Source organism: Tamandua tetradactyla, chromosome 2 (genome assembly GCF_023851605.1).
Source record: "Tamandua tetradactyla isolate mTamTet1 chromosome 2, mTamTet1.pri, whole genome shotgun sequence".
Classification (NCBI taxonomy): Eukaryota; Metazoa; Chordata; class Mammalia; order Pilosa; family Myrmecophagidae; genus Tamandua; species Tamandua tetradactyla.
Window position 1 is genome coordinate 170,722,070 of NC_135328.1, and position 12,048 is coordinate 170,734,117.

Consider the following 12,048-nt stretch of genomic DNA (forward strand, 5'->3'; position numbering starts at 1 on the left):
TAATGAGAATAAAGTTGGAGTTAGTGAAAGATTCTAACTTGTAAAACTTCTGTTGCCATGTAAACCTTTAATGAATAGCCCTTGCTTCTTTTCAAATGTAAAAGCTTTTTCATAATATCTGAAGTTCAGTGGTTTCCAAATCTAGAATATATTTGAATTTTTTTTTAACTGAATTTGTACAGGTCAGGCTTTGGCATGCCATGGGTGTCCTAGCCAAAAATAATGTGACTTTTGAAAGGTGTGTGTGCTTGTGTGTATATATACCAAAAATAAATAAATAAATAAAATGGATTTAAAATAAAGTGGACTTAAAAAATAATTTTTCTCTCTTTGAGTATAGAATTTTTTATATCTGTGACATGTCAATATTCTGTGTGCATATAATATTTATTTTACTTTTACTTGAATTCTTAATATGAATATTAATTATATAATTCATATGAGTTATATGAAAAGAGTGTAAGGATATTAAAATATATTTCCCTGAGTTTTACTCCCAACACATTTACTTCAGTAGAAAGTCTCTGACAGGATATCATGGGGACATTTTTTTTTTTCACTTTTTTTTATGAAAAAACAAAGAAATAGGAAAGCAATAATTTTCAGAGCACTCTTCAGCAAATAGTTACAGGACAGATCCCGAAGTTTTTCATGGGCTACCAACCATCTTCTCAGATTTTTCCTTCTAGCTGCTCCAGAATATAGGAGGCTAGAAGAAATAAAGATTTTTTTATCACTGCAATTGATTTTTTTTGTGTGTGGAAAATAATGTATATACAAAAAAGCAATAAATTTCAAAGCACAGTACAACAATTAGTTGTAGAACAGACTTCAGAATTTGGTATGGGTTGCAGTTCCTCAATTTTAGGTTTTTACTTCTGGCTGCTCTAAGATACTGGAGACTAAAAGAAATATCAATTTAATGATTCAGCAGTCATATTCGTTTGTTAAATCCTGTCTTCTCTGTACAACTTCACCATCACCATTGATCTTTCTGTCCCACTCTTTAGGGGTGTTTGTGCTATGGCCATTATAACTTTTTCATGTTGGAAGGGTCTGTCACTAATGGGGTAGGGAGATGGAGCTAGCTGATGATCTGGAGAGGTTGGGCCTCTAGGTTTCAGGACTTATCTGGTCCAGGGATCCATCTGGAGATTGTAGGTTTCTAGAAAGTTACGCTAGTGCGTGGAACCTTTGTAGAATCTTATATATTGCCCTAGGTGCTCTTTAGGATTGACTGGAATGGTTTTGGTTGGGGTTTGGCAAGTTATGATAGGTAGCAATGTCTAACTAAAGCTTGCTTAAGAGTGACCTCCAGTAGCCTTTCAACTTTATTTGAACTCTCTCAGCCACTGGTAATTTATTAGTTACACTTCTTTTCTCCCTTTTGGTCAGGATGGAATTCTTGGTCCCACAATACCAGGGTCAGACTTATCCCTGGGAGTCATCTACCATACTGCCAGGGAGACTCATCCCTGGACATCATGTCCCATGTAGGGAGGAAGGGCAATGGTTTCATTTGCAGAGTTGAGCTTAGAGAGACTGAGGCCACATCTGAGCAACAAAAGAGGTCCTCCAGAAGTAACTCTTAGGCATACCTAAAGGTAGGCTAGGCTTCTCCACTACCAACATAAGCTTCACAAGAGTAAGCCTCAAGATCAAATGCTTGAAAATAAATAAATAAATAAATAAAAATGAAGATCAAGGGCTTGGCCTGTTGATTTGGCTGTTCCTAATGTTTGACACAGTATCAGGGGATTCCCTGGTAGTAAAATTTAATAGTTACATATTTTTTCTCCCATCCTTCAAGGGATTTTACCCATACTTTTTTTTCCCTTTTATTTATTTATTAAACAAAACCACATACTAACACAAACATTGTTACTATATGATCATTCCATTCTTGATATATAATCAGTAACTCACAATATCTTCACATAGTTGTGTATTTATCATCATGATCATTTCTTAGAACATTTGCATCAATTCAGAAAAAGAGATAGACCCACTAGAGAATCTCCTTCACTTCTATCTATTCCCTTACATTTGAGTTCAACCTCATTAGCTGACTGTTCACACATCTCTAGCATCTTTGTATCCCTAAGTCCTATGGGGACATTTTACAAAAAGGGCAAATTTTCCTCTCTGATATCAGTTGGAAAACTCAAAATTTATATGGTATTGGCAGTGAACAAATGTAATTAAATCATGGTAATGTAAAAGTTTGTTGTTCCCTTTGCTGGAATGAATTCCATAAGTGTGCAGTCCTGTTCTGTAAAATAGTTTTTTGTTTTATTGAAGTGAAATCCACTACTTTATACATACAGGAAAGGTCCCTAAGTCTTAGTAATCCAGTATTTGTTGAATGAGCTTACGCTCATTCTTTATGAGTTTTATTGTTGGACAAAATCCTAGAAATTATCTTTAAGTAGAGCAGTTAGTACAGGGCTGACCTGAAACTGGACTCATGTACCCCCTCTCCCCCTTTTTTAAATAAACTAAGATTTGGAATTATTTTGAATTTACAGAAAAATTTTCCAGTATATGTTTTGTTTAACTAAATTGATGAAAGAAATTTATATTGCTTGAAAAGCATAGTAAACGTCTGATATTTTCATCCATATTGCTGTTTTAAGAAATTTAAACTGGCAGGTCAAGTGACTAAGTAGACCAGTGAGCAAGTAAAACTCTGAAGGTGACTACTACAAGGACTGCTTCTCAAATGGGAACTCCCATTTGCAGCATCAGCATGACTTGGAAACTTACTAGAAATGTGAATTCTGGGGCCTTGCTTGAGACCTGAAATTCTGGGGTGGGGTCCACTAAAATTTGAAAACTGCCTACAACCGTAGAAAATGAAAAAAAAAAAAGAAAGAAAGTGAGCAGCTGCTGGTAATTGACTAACAATAAAACTAAAATCCCTTCTTTCCATTCTCTCTCCCTGAATAAACTGAGGGTTTTATACTGCCCTGTAGGAAGATTTTTGATGACTGATTGAATCTCTTTACTTGTGATTGTTTTGTTGAGAGCTTCTTTCTTCTTGAGTCAGTGTAGCTTGTTTTTTTTGTTTGTTTTTTTCCTCATGCAAAAACATTTTTAAAATTTCTACATTTAGTCACTGTCATTATACACTCTAGGCAGCCCTAGATTACACCATCTCAATCTTTATCGTCTTTCTTTGTGATTTCATTTATGCCCCAGCCCTCCTCCCTTTATCATTCTCATATGCAGCTTCATTCAGTGTTTTAACATAATTGTATTACAGTTAGGTAATATTGTGCTGTCCATTTCTGAGTTTTTATATTCAGTCCTGTTGCACAATCTGTATTCCTTCAGCTCCAATCACCCAATATCTTACCCTATTTCTATCTCCTGATGGTCTCTGTTACCAAGGAAATATTCCAAGTTTATTCACTAATGTCAGTTCATATCAGTGAGACCATATAGTATTTGTCCTTTTGTTTCTGGCTAATCACACTCAGCATAATGTCCATAATGTCCATTCATGTTGTTACATACTTCGTAACTTTATTCTGTCTTTCAACTGCATAATATTACATCTTATGTATACCACAGTTTGTTTAGCCACCCGTCTGTTGATGAACATTTTGGCAGTTTCTGTCTCTTGGTAATTGTTAATAATGCTGCTATAAACATTGGTGTGTAAATGTCCATTTGTGTCCTTGGCCTCTTGTCCTTTGAGTAGAGACAGCATATAGATGGGTCCTGTTTTTTAATCCATTCTGCCAGACTATGGATAGTTTAATCCATTAACATTCAGTGTTATTACTGCATGGGTAGTACTTTCTTCTACTATTTTGCCTTCTGGATTTTATATGTCATATCTAATTTTCCTTCTTTTTACCTTTACTCATAATCTTCCTTTCTACACTCTTCTCCACACCTCTCTCTTCTGTCTTCCTATCTGTCTCTAGTGCTCCCTTTAGTATTTCTTGCAGAGCTGGTCTCTTGGTCACAAATTCTCTCAGTGATTTTTTTGTCTGAAAATGTTTTAATTTCTCCCTCATTTTTGAAGGACAATTTTGCTGGATACAGAATTCTTGGTTGGCAGTTTTTCTCTTTTAATAATTTGAATATATTATCCCATCGTCTTCTCGCCTCCATGATTTCTGCTGAGATATCTGCGCATAGTCTTATTGGGGTTCCCTTGTATGTGATGGATCGCTTTTCTCTTGCTGCTTTCAAGATCCTTTCTTTCTCTTTGACCCCTGACATTCTAACTAGTAAGTGTCTTGGAGAACGCCTATTTGGGTCTATTCTCTTCCAGGTACACTGCACTTCTTGGATCTGTAATTTTAAGTCTTTCATAAGACTTGGGAAATTTTCAGTGATAATTTCCTCCATTAGTTTTTCTCCTCCTTTCCCCTTCTCTTCTCCTTCTGGGACACCCACAACACATATATTCGTGCGCTTCATATTGTCTTTCAATTCCCTGAGTCCCTGCTCATATTTTTCCGTTTTTTTTCCCTATAGTTTCTGTTTCTTGTTGGATTTCAGATGTTCCTTCCTCCAGTTCAGAAATCCTATGTTCTGTCTCTCGAAATCTGCCATTGTAGGTTTCCATTGTTTTTTTCATCTCTTCTGCTGTCTTTCATTCCCATAAGTTCTGTGATTTGTTTGTTTTTTCAGACTTTCAGTTTCTTCTTTTTGCTCTTTTCTTGCCTTCTTTATATCCTCCCTCAATTCATTGATTTGGTTTTTGATGAGGTTTTCCATGTCTGTTCGTATATTCTGAATTAATTGTTTCAGCTCCTATATGTCATTTGAATTGTTGGTTTGTTCCTTTGACTGGGCCATATCTTCAATTTTCCTAGTATGATTTGTTATTTTTTGCTGGTGTCTAGGCATTTAATTGCCTTAATTAGTTTATTCTGGAGATTGCTTTCACTTCTTTTATCTAGGGTTTTCTTGCTGGATGAATTTGTTGTCCATCTGTTCTTTGACATTCCGTTCAGCTTTATCTGAACCTTTAGCTTAAGTTTTGTTTAACAGAAGAGAATTTTTCAGTTCTTGTTTTCTTGTTTCTTGCCCTGCTTGTGTGGTGTCTTCCCCCACACACACACACACTTAGAAGGGTCTGCTTAGATATTATAGACCCCAGCCAGATTTTCCCAGACCAAACTGGCCTCCTATCAGGAGGAAAGAGTCACCTGCATCGGTTTTCCCTAAAGGTGAGACCCAGCAGGTTGAAAGACTTTCCTGTGAAGTCTCTGGACTCTGTTTTTCTTATCCTGCCCAGTATGTGGTGCTTGTCTGACTGCAGGTCCCACCAGCGTAAGATGATGTGGTACCTTTAACTTTGGCAGACTCTCCCTACTGGGGGCATGGTGGAGACAGAGAAGAGGTTGTAGGCTGGTTTTAATGGCTTCAAATTACCAAGCCCTGGTGTCTGAATTCCTTGATGGAGGGATTCCACCTGGGTGGGGCTTCACCCCTCCCCTGGGGAAGGCACAAGCTCCAGATAAGCCCCCTAAAGAGCTCACTTCTGCCTATGCCTGGGGCAGTTGCAGCCTGAAAAGTCCTGCCACTGTATCCAGAGGCAGTCAAGCCTTTGTAGATACACAGCCACAAAAACCTCTGTTTCCTTCTTTTTTCCCCCCTTTTTCTGTCAGTCCTGCCCCCTTGGCGCCGGGGCAAAAATGAGCAACCTCCGCTTTGATCAGGTTCACCTAAGCTGGGGGCCTATTTTTAGTAGTCAGTATTTGTTAATTAGTTCCACAATTGGCATTTGATTGTGCCCAGTCCCTGCTGCTGGTGAAGTCCTTTCCTTTCCCCTCTGGGAAGTGGCCTGTTGGGGAGGGGCGCTGGCCGCTGCAGCTTTGGGAACTCACGATTCTGGGGAGTGCTCGCAGCTGGTCCAACTGGTCCAGACAGGGGTACGCTGTGTGTCCGATCACTGACGTGGCCCCTGGAGCTGTTCTGTACGTTTCTGGTTATTTAGTAGTTGTTCTGAAGGACAAACTAAAATGCGCACATTGTTAAGCCGCCATCTTGACCCAGAAACAGTGTAGCTTGTTTTTGTCTTTCTAGGAATTTGTCCATTTCATCTGAGTTGTCTAGTTTGTTGGTGTATAGTTGTTTATAGTATCCTCTTATGATTTTTTTTTTTATTCAGGTCTGTGGTAATGACCCCCTCTCATTTCTGATCTTGTTGTTTACATCCTTTCTCTTTTTTCTTTGTTAGCCTTGCTAGTGGCCCATCAATTTTATTGATTTTCTCAAAGAACCAACTTTAGTTTAATTGATTCTTTCTGTTCTTTTGATCTCCCATTCATTTTACTCTGCTTTAATCTTTGTTATTTCTCTTCTCCCATTTGCTTTGGGGTTAGTTTGCTGTTCTTTCTCAAGTTTGTCCATGTGAGCAGTTAAGTCCTCGATTTTTGGTCTTTCTTGTTTTTCAATATAGGCATTTAGGGTAATATATTTCCCTCTCAGCACAGCCTTTAGCACATCCCATAAGTTATGATATGTTGTCTTCTCATTTTCATTCGTCTCCAGATAGCTATTTATTTCTCTAGCAGTTTCTTCTTTGACCCACTGGTTGTTTAAAAGAATGTTATTGGGTGGTCCATGGTAGTTCAGCAGGCAGAATTCTCACCTGCCATGCCGGAGACCTGGGTTCGATTCCCAGTGCTGCCCATGCAAAAAAAAAAAAAAAAAAGTGTGTTATTTAATCTCCATGTTTGTGCATATTCTTGTTCTTCGGTGGTTACTGATTTCCACCTTCATTCCATTATGATCAGAGAAAGGGCTTTGGGTAATTTCAGTGTTTTTAAATTTATAAAGACCTGTTTTGTGCCCCAGCATATGATCTATCCTGGAGAATGTTCAATGAGCAGTAGAGAAGGATGTATATCCTGGTGTTTTGGGGTTAATGACCTGTATATGTCTGTTGGCTCTAAATCATTTATCAAATTAAGTTCTCTATTTCCTTGTTGATCTTCTGTCTGGTGGTTCTATCTATAGAGGAGAGTGGTGCATTGAAGTCTACTGTTATTGTTGAAATGTCTATCATTCCTTTCATTTTGTCCATGTCTGTCTCATATACTTTGGAGCTCCTTGATTGGAAACATAGACATTTATGGTTGCTATATCTTCTTGGTTAATTGTCCCTTTTGCTAAGATATAGTCTCCTTCTTTGTCTCTCATGATGTCTTTACATTTATATTCTTTTTTTATACATGGGCAGGCACCGGGAATCGAACTCCGGGTCCTCTAGCATGACAGGCAAGCGTTCTTGCCTGCTGAGCCACTGTGGCCTGCCCAGTGTCTTTACATTTCAAGTCTATTTTGTCTGATATTAGTGTAGCCACTCTTACTTTCTTTTGGTTATAACTTGCATGAAACATTTTTTTCCGTCCTTTCACTTTCAATTTATTTGTATCCTTATGTCTAAGATGAGTCTTTTGTAAATGGCATATAGCTGGATTAAATTTATTAATCCATTCTGCCAATCTGTGCCTTTTAATTGCTAAGTTTGGTTTGTTAACATTCGAAGTTATTATTGCAAAGGCGTTTCTTGAATTCACCATCTTGTCCTTGAATTTTATTTGTCAGATCTATATTGTTTCCCCCAGTTCTTTTCTTTTTATTTTTTAAGTTACACTAATTGATGCTCTTCAATTCTGTGCCCTCCTCCAGATCTCCCTCTCCTGTCTTTTTTTTTTTTTCAGCCCTCAGAACTCTCTTTAGTGTTTCTTGTAGAGCAGATCTCTTGTAGACATATTCTCTTAGCTTTTGTTTGTGAAAATTTTAATCTCTCCCTTGGTTTTTAACTTTTTTTATTGTCTAACATAACATATATACAAAGCAAAGAAAGAAAAAAGCAATAGTGTCAATAAGTAGTTAGAAGACGGATGCCAGAGTTTGTCATGGGCTATCATACCATCCTCTCAGATTTTTCCTTCTAGCTGCTCCAGAATATAGAGCAACTATTGTTTTTATCATTACAATGACTTTTTTTCATGAAAAATAACATATATTAAAAAAAAACCAATAAATTTCAAAATACAGCTTAACAATTAGTTGTAGAACAGATTTCAGAATCTGTTGGTATGGGTTACCATTCCACAATTTTAGGTTTTTACTTCTAGCTGCTCTAAGATACTGGAGACTAAAATATCAGTGTCATGATTCAACAATCATATTCGTCTGTTAAACCCTACCTTCTCTGTATAAGTCTACCATCACCTTTGATATTTCTATCCCACTTTAAGGGGTATTTGGAGTATGACCATTCTAACTTTTCATGTTGGAAGGGGCTGTTAGTAATATGGGGTAGGGAGATGGAACTAGCTGATGTTCAGGAGAGGCTAGCCCTTCTAGGTTTCAGGGCTTACCTGGTCCAGGGATCCATTTTCTCCCTCAGTTTTTAAGGACAATTTGTCTGGGTACAGAATTCTTGGCTGGAAAGCTTTCTTTTTCAGGATCTGAAATATATCATACCACTGCCTTCTTGCCTCCATAGTGCCAGTTAAGTATTCCGAATTCAGTCCTACGTGGTCTCCCTTGTGTGAGGTAGATTATTTTCCTGTTGCCATTTTCAGGATTTTCTGCTTCTCTGCTTCTCAGCATTTGACAGGCTGATTAGTATTTGTCTTAGGATAGGCCTATATGTATTTATTCTGTTTGGAATTCTTTGGGCTTCTTTGATTTGCATATTTATGTCTTTTATAAAGATTGAAAGGCTTTACCCCATTATATCCTCCACTGATCTTCGTAGCCTTTTTCTTTTCTCCTTCTGGGACACTGATGATTCTTATATTTGTGTGCTTTGTTTTGTCCATTCACTTTCCTGAGATCCAATTCAAATTTTTCCATCTTTTTTGTCATTTGCACTTTTGTGTGTTCAAAATTAGTTGTCCTGTCCTCTCATTCACTTATTCTTTCTTCTGCCTCTTCAGATCTGCTGTTGTGTGTCTCTTGTATATTTTTGGTTTGGTCTGCAGCATCTTTAATCTCTGCGATATCTGCTACTTTTCTATTTATTCTTTCAAATTCCTCATTATGTTCTTCTGGTGTCTTCTTGATCTCCTTTATGTTATTAGTCACCCCACTGATTTTATTTAGTTGAGTTATGTGGACATCTTTGATTAGTTGGTCCAAAATTTGTGTCTCCTCTGATGTTTTAATTTTTTCATTAGATTGGGCTGGGTTGTATCTGTCTACATCTTCATGTGGTTTATGATCTTCTGTTGTCTTCATGGCATGTGTATATTGGTAGGGTTACTTTGGAATTTGATTTCCTTCAGTATTCTAAAGCTTTGTATTTGTAGGATGGGTGTGGAACAGGCATAGCAGTGCAGTGATGGGTGGTCGTGCAGGTATATATACGAATCGGGGATGCTACGCTGGTGCCTGTGAGCGTGGGGTGCAGATCGCAGAGTTGTGGAGGTGTGGTGTGGAGGCCATGGGATTGAGGTGCAGCTCAGGCAGGCTTTGGAGCTCAGGAGCAGGGTCCAATGTGGGGGACACAGAGATAGAGCATGACCTGAGGTGAATGGGGGGCTGAATGGATATGCTGGGGCTGGTATGTGGGCAGAATGCGGGTGGGCATGTGAAACATTTAGGTCATGGGTGTCATTGTGTGGGGTACAAGGTATAGAAGTCAGGGCACAGGGAGGGCAGGGTGCTTGTGTGTCCTTACTTAGAAGAAGGAGTCCAGGGTTGCTGGTATGCAGATATGCAAGTGTATAGGGGCGGGGCACAGGTCGTGGAGGTCGTGGGACTTGTGTCAGGGTGGGTGATGACGGTTGGGCCGGGCCCTGGCATGGGTGCACAGGTGCTGGGGCAGGTGGGATTGGCATGTACGCTTGTGCAGGGCAGAGGCTATGAAGCACAGATGTACACTACAGCACCTGACAGTTGTTGGAGAAGGGCACTGTGCATGTGTGTGGGGTGGGTTGGGGTGGGGTGTAGGGGTCAAGAGGTCAGTGCATGGATACTTGGGTGCCTGGCAGGGAGGATGTGGCTGTGCCGGTGCATGGGTATGGGGCCTGGGCCCTGGTGTACACAGGTGTAGAGGGGCAGGGCCCTTGTGCGCTGCATGTTCACAGAGATCAGGGGCAGCGAGGTGGGACTATGCCTGTGTGGGCTAGGGGCAGTTGAGTCTTGGACACACAGGTCAGTGCTTGCCCGGAGCTTAGGGGGCATGGTGTGAGTGGGCATTAGTGTACGCGACTGAGAGACTGGGGGTGGGTGGGTAGATGGATGGGGCCAGGCAGGGTTGAAGGACTGTATGGGCTGGGTGCGGGTATGGCTTGGGTATGAAGGTGAGTGCCTGCAGCCTGTACGCGCAGATGAATGCCTGCAGGGGGCAGGAAGGGGGAGGTGGAAATCAAGGGGCTGGACACAGGTATGCAGTCTTGAAGGGGCAGGGCAAGATTGTGTACTTGTGCAGGAGAGTTGTGTCAGGGTGGGACAGACTTGAGTGCATGTGTGAGGCAGGGCCCGGTGGTTGGAATGTGGTGGGGGGCAGGTGACAGGGGTCACATCTTTAAGATGTGGGGGGGAGTCATGGTGTGGGGGCTGCATGCATGAGGGTGGTGCTTCCAAGAAATGCAGCATGACTTCCTTGTTGCTGACTCCCTGTCCATGCACTCCTGAGGCCTCTGGGCTTCTGTTTCAGGAGTACCATAATTTTGCAACCAGTCTTCTGTTGATGGACACTTAGGTGCTGATAAAAACAACACTGGATTTAATAACATTTTTCACACAGTATTTCATATGTAGGCAGGTAATCTGAAGATAAATTTCAGATGTGGGATAACTGAGTCAAAGGAGAAATACGTTTGCAGTTTAGTAGATTTTGCTTATTTATCCTCCATAGAAATTGTACTGGTTTGAGCACCCACAACTTACTAGTAGTATGAGAGTGCTTGTTTCCTCACAGCTAGCTAGTAAAGTATGTTGTGAAACTTGTGGATTTTAGTCAGTTAGGTAGAAAGTGGTATTTCAGTACAGTTTTACCTTGCAGTTTTCTTATTATGAGTGAAGTTGAACATATTTTCACGTCATAGGATGGGCCATTTGTATTTCTTCTTTTGTAAAATATCTCTTCATACCCTTTGCCCATTTTCTGTTAGGTTTGGTTTCTCCTCTCTTGATTTGTGTGAGTTCTTTATATATTAAAAAGATTAGAGATTAGTTTTTTCTTTGCAGGTATTTTTCCCTCCAGGTTGTTTGGTTTTGACATGGTAAGAACTTTAGTTGAAGGGTGTGTCTTGAAGTTTTGACTGCTCAGGATTTATATTCTGAAAAGTTGCTTAGCTTTGATTTGTTTCCTTTCATCTTCCTTCCTTTCACTTCCTCCCTCTTTTCCTCTTCAGTTTAATTTCCTCAAAAAGTATTTGAGACAGCTTAAAAGTGCTTTGTTGTTCAACAGTAATAAATTCAATAGGTTAATGTTGTTAAATGGTTTTAATATATGTGACCCTTGTTCATATATTTTGAAGGCCATGTTTTTGGTATACTGTGCACTGGAGAAGGAACCTGTGCCAATGTCCTTGCCTCCAGCCTTGGTGCCACCTTCTAAGAGAAAAACGGTCAGTATATCAGGCTCAATGCAGTTGATCCCCTCTTCAGCATCAGCCAAGGAACCTTACCACTCCTTACCACCTGTAGGCATTTTACTTCCTAAAGCACCATTAAGACAGGTATAGATTTATCAGTGTTATAGGATTTATTTTTAACAAAATGCATGACATTTAACACTTGATTATTGGTAATAAAGATAGAAGTACAATCAAAGGAATCCAAGATTTAGAGTTCCTTCTGGTTGAACCTGTATAATGTGATGACCCAGAGAAGACAGATAAATTCCTTTTCTTGCACTTGGCCATAGGTCGTATGAAGGCTTAATTGCCTTTGCCTTGATCTATCTATAATTAAAGTTGGGAATGTAAGACACTCCGTGCTAACATAGCATGCTTGCCCTGGCATTGTTAGTAGGTTTTTTGTTTAGTTTCTAGTTAACTCTTGATTCTTTGATATATTATCCAGTTTTGTTCCCCGTGGCCTTTTTTTCTC

The 12,048-nt window shown here is 39.5% G+C and overlaps 1 protein-coding gene across 1 annotated transcript in view; it reads left to right on the forward strand.

Annotated features, from left to right (window-relative positions):
• EPS15 (epidermal growth factor receptor pathway substrate 15) overlaps positions 1-12,048 on the forward strand; it is a 217,478-nt gene that overhangs the window by 59,132 nt on the left and 146,298 nt on the right. The window contains exon 9 of the mRNA XM_077149693.1: positions 11,475-11,564. Within this exon, the coding sequence (XP_077005808.1) occupies positions 11,475-11,564 (90 nt within the window). The remainder of the gene's footprint in view (positions 1-11,474; positions 11,565-12,048) is intronic.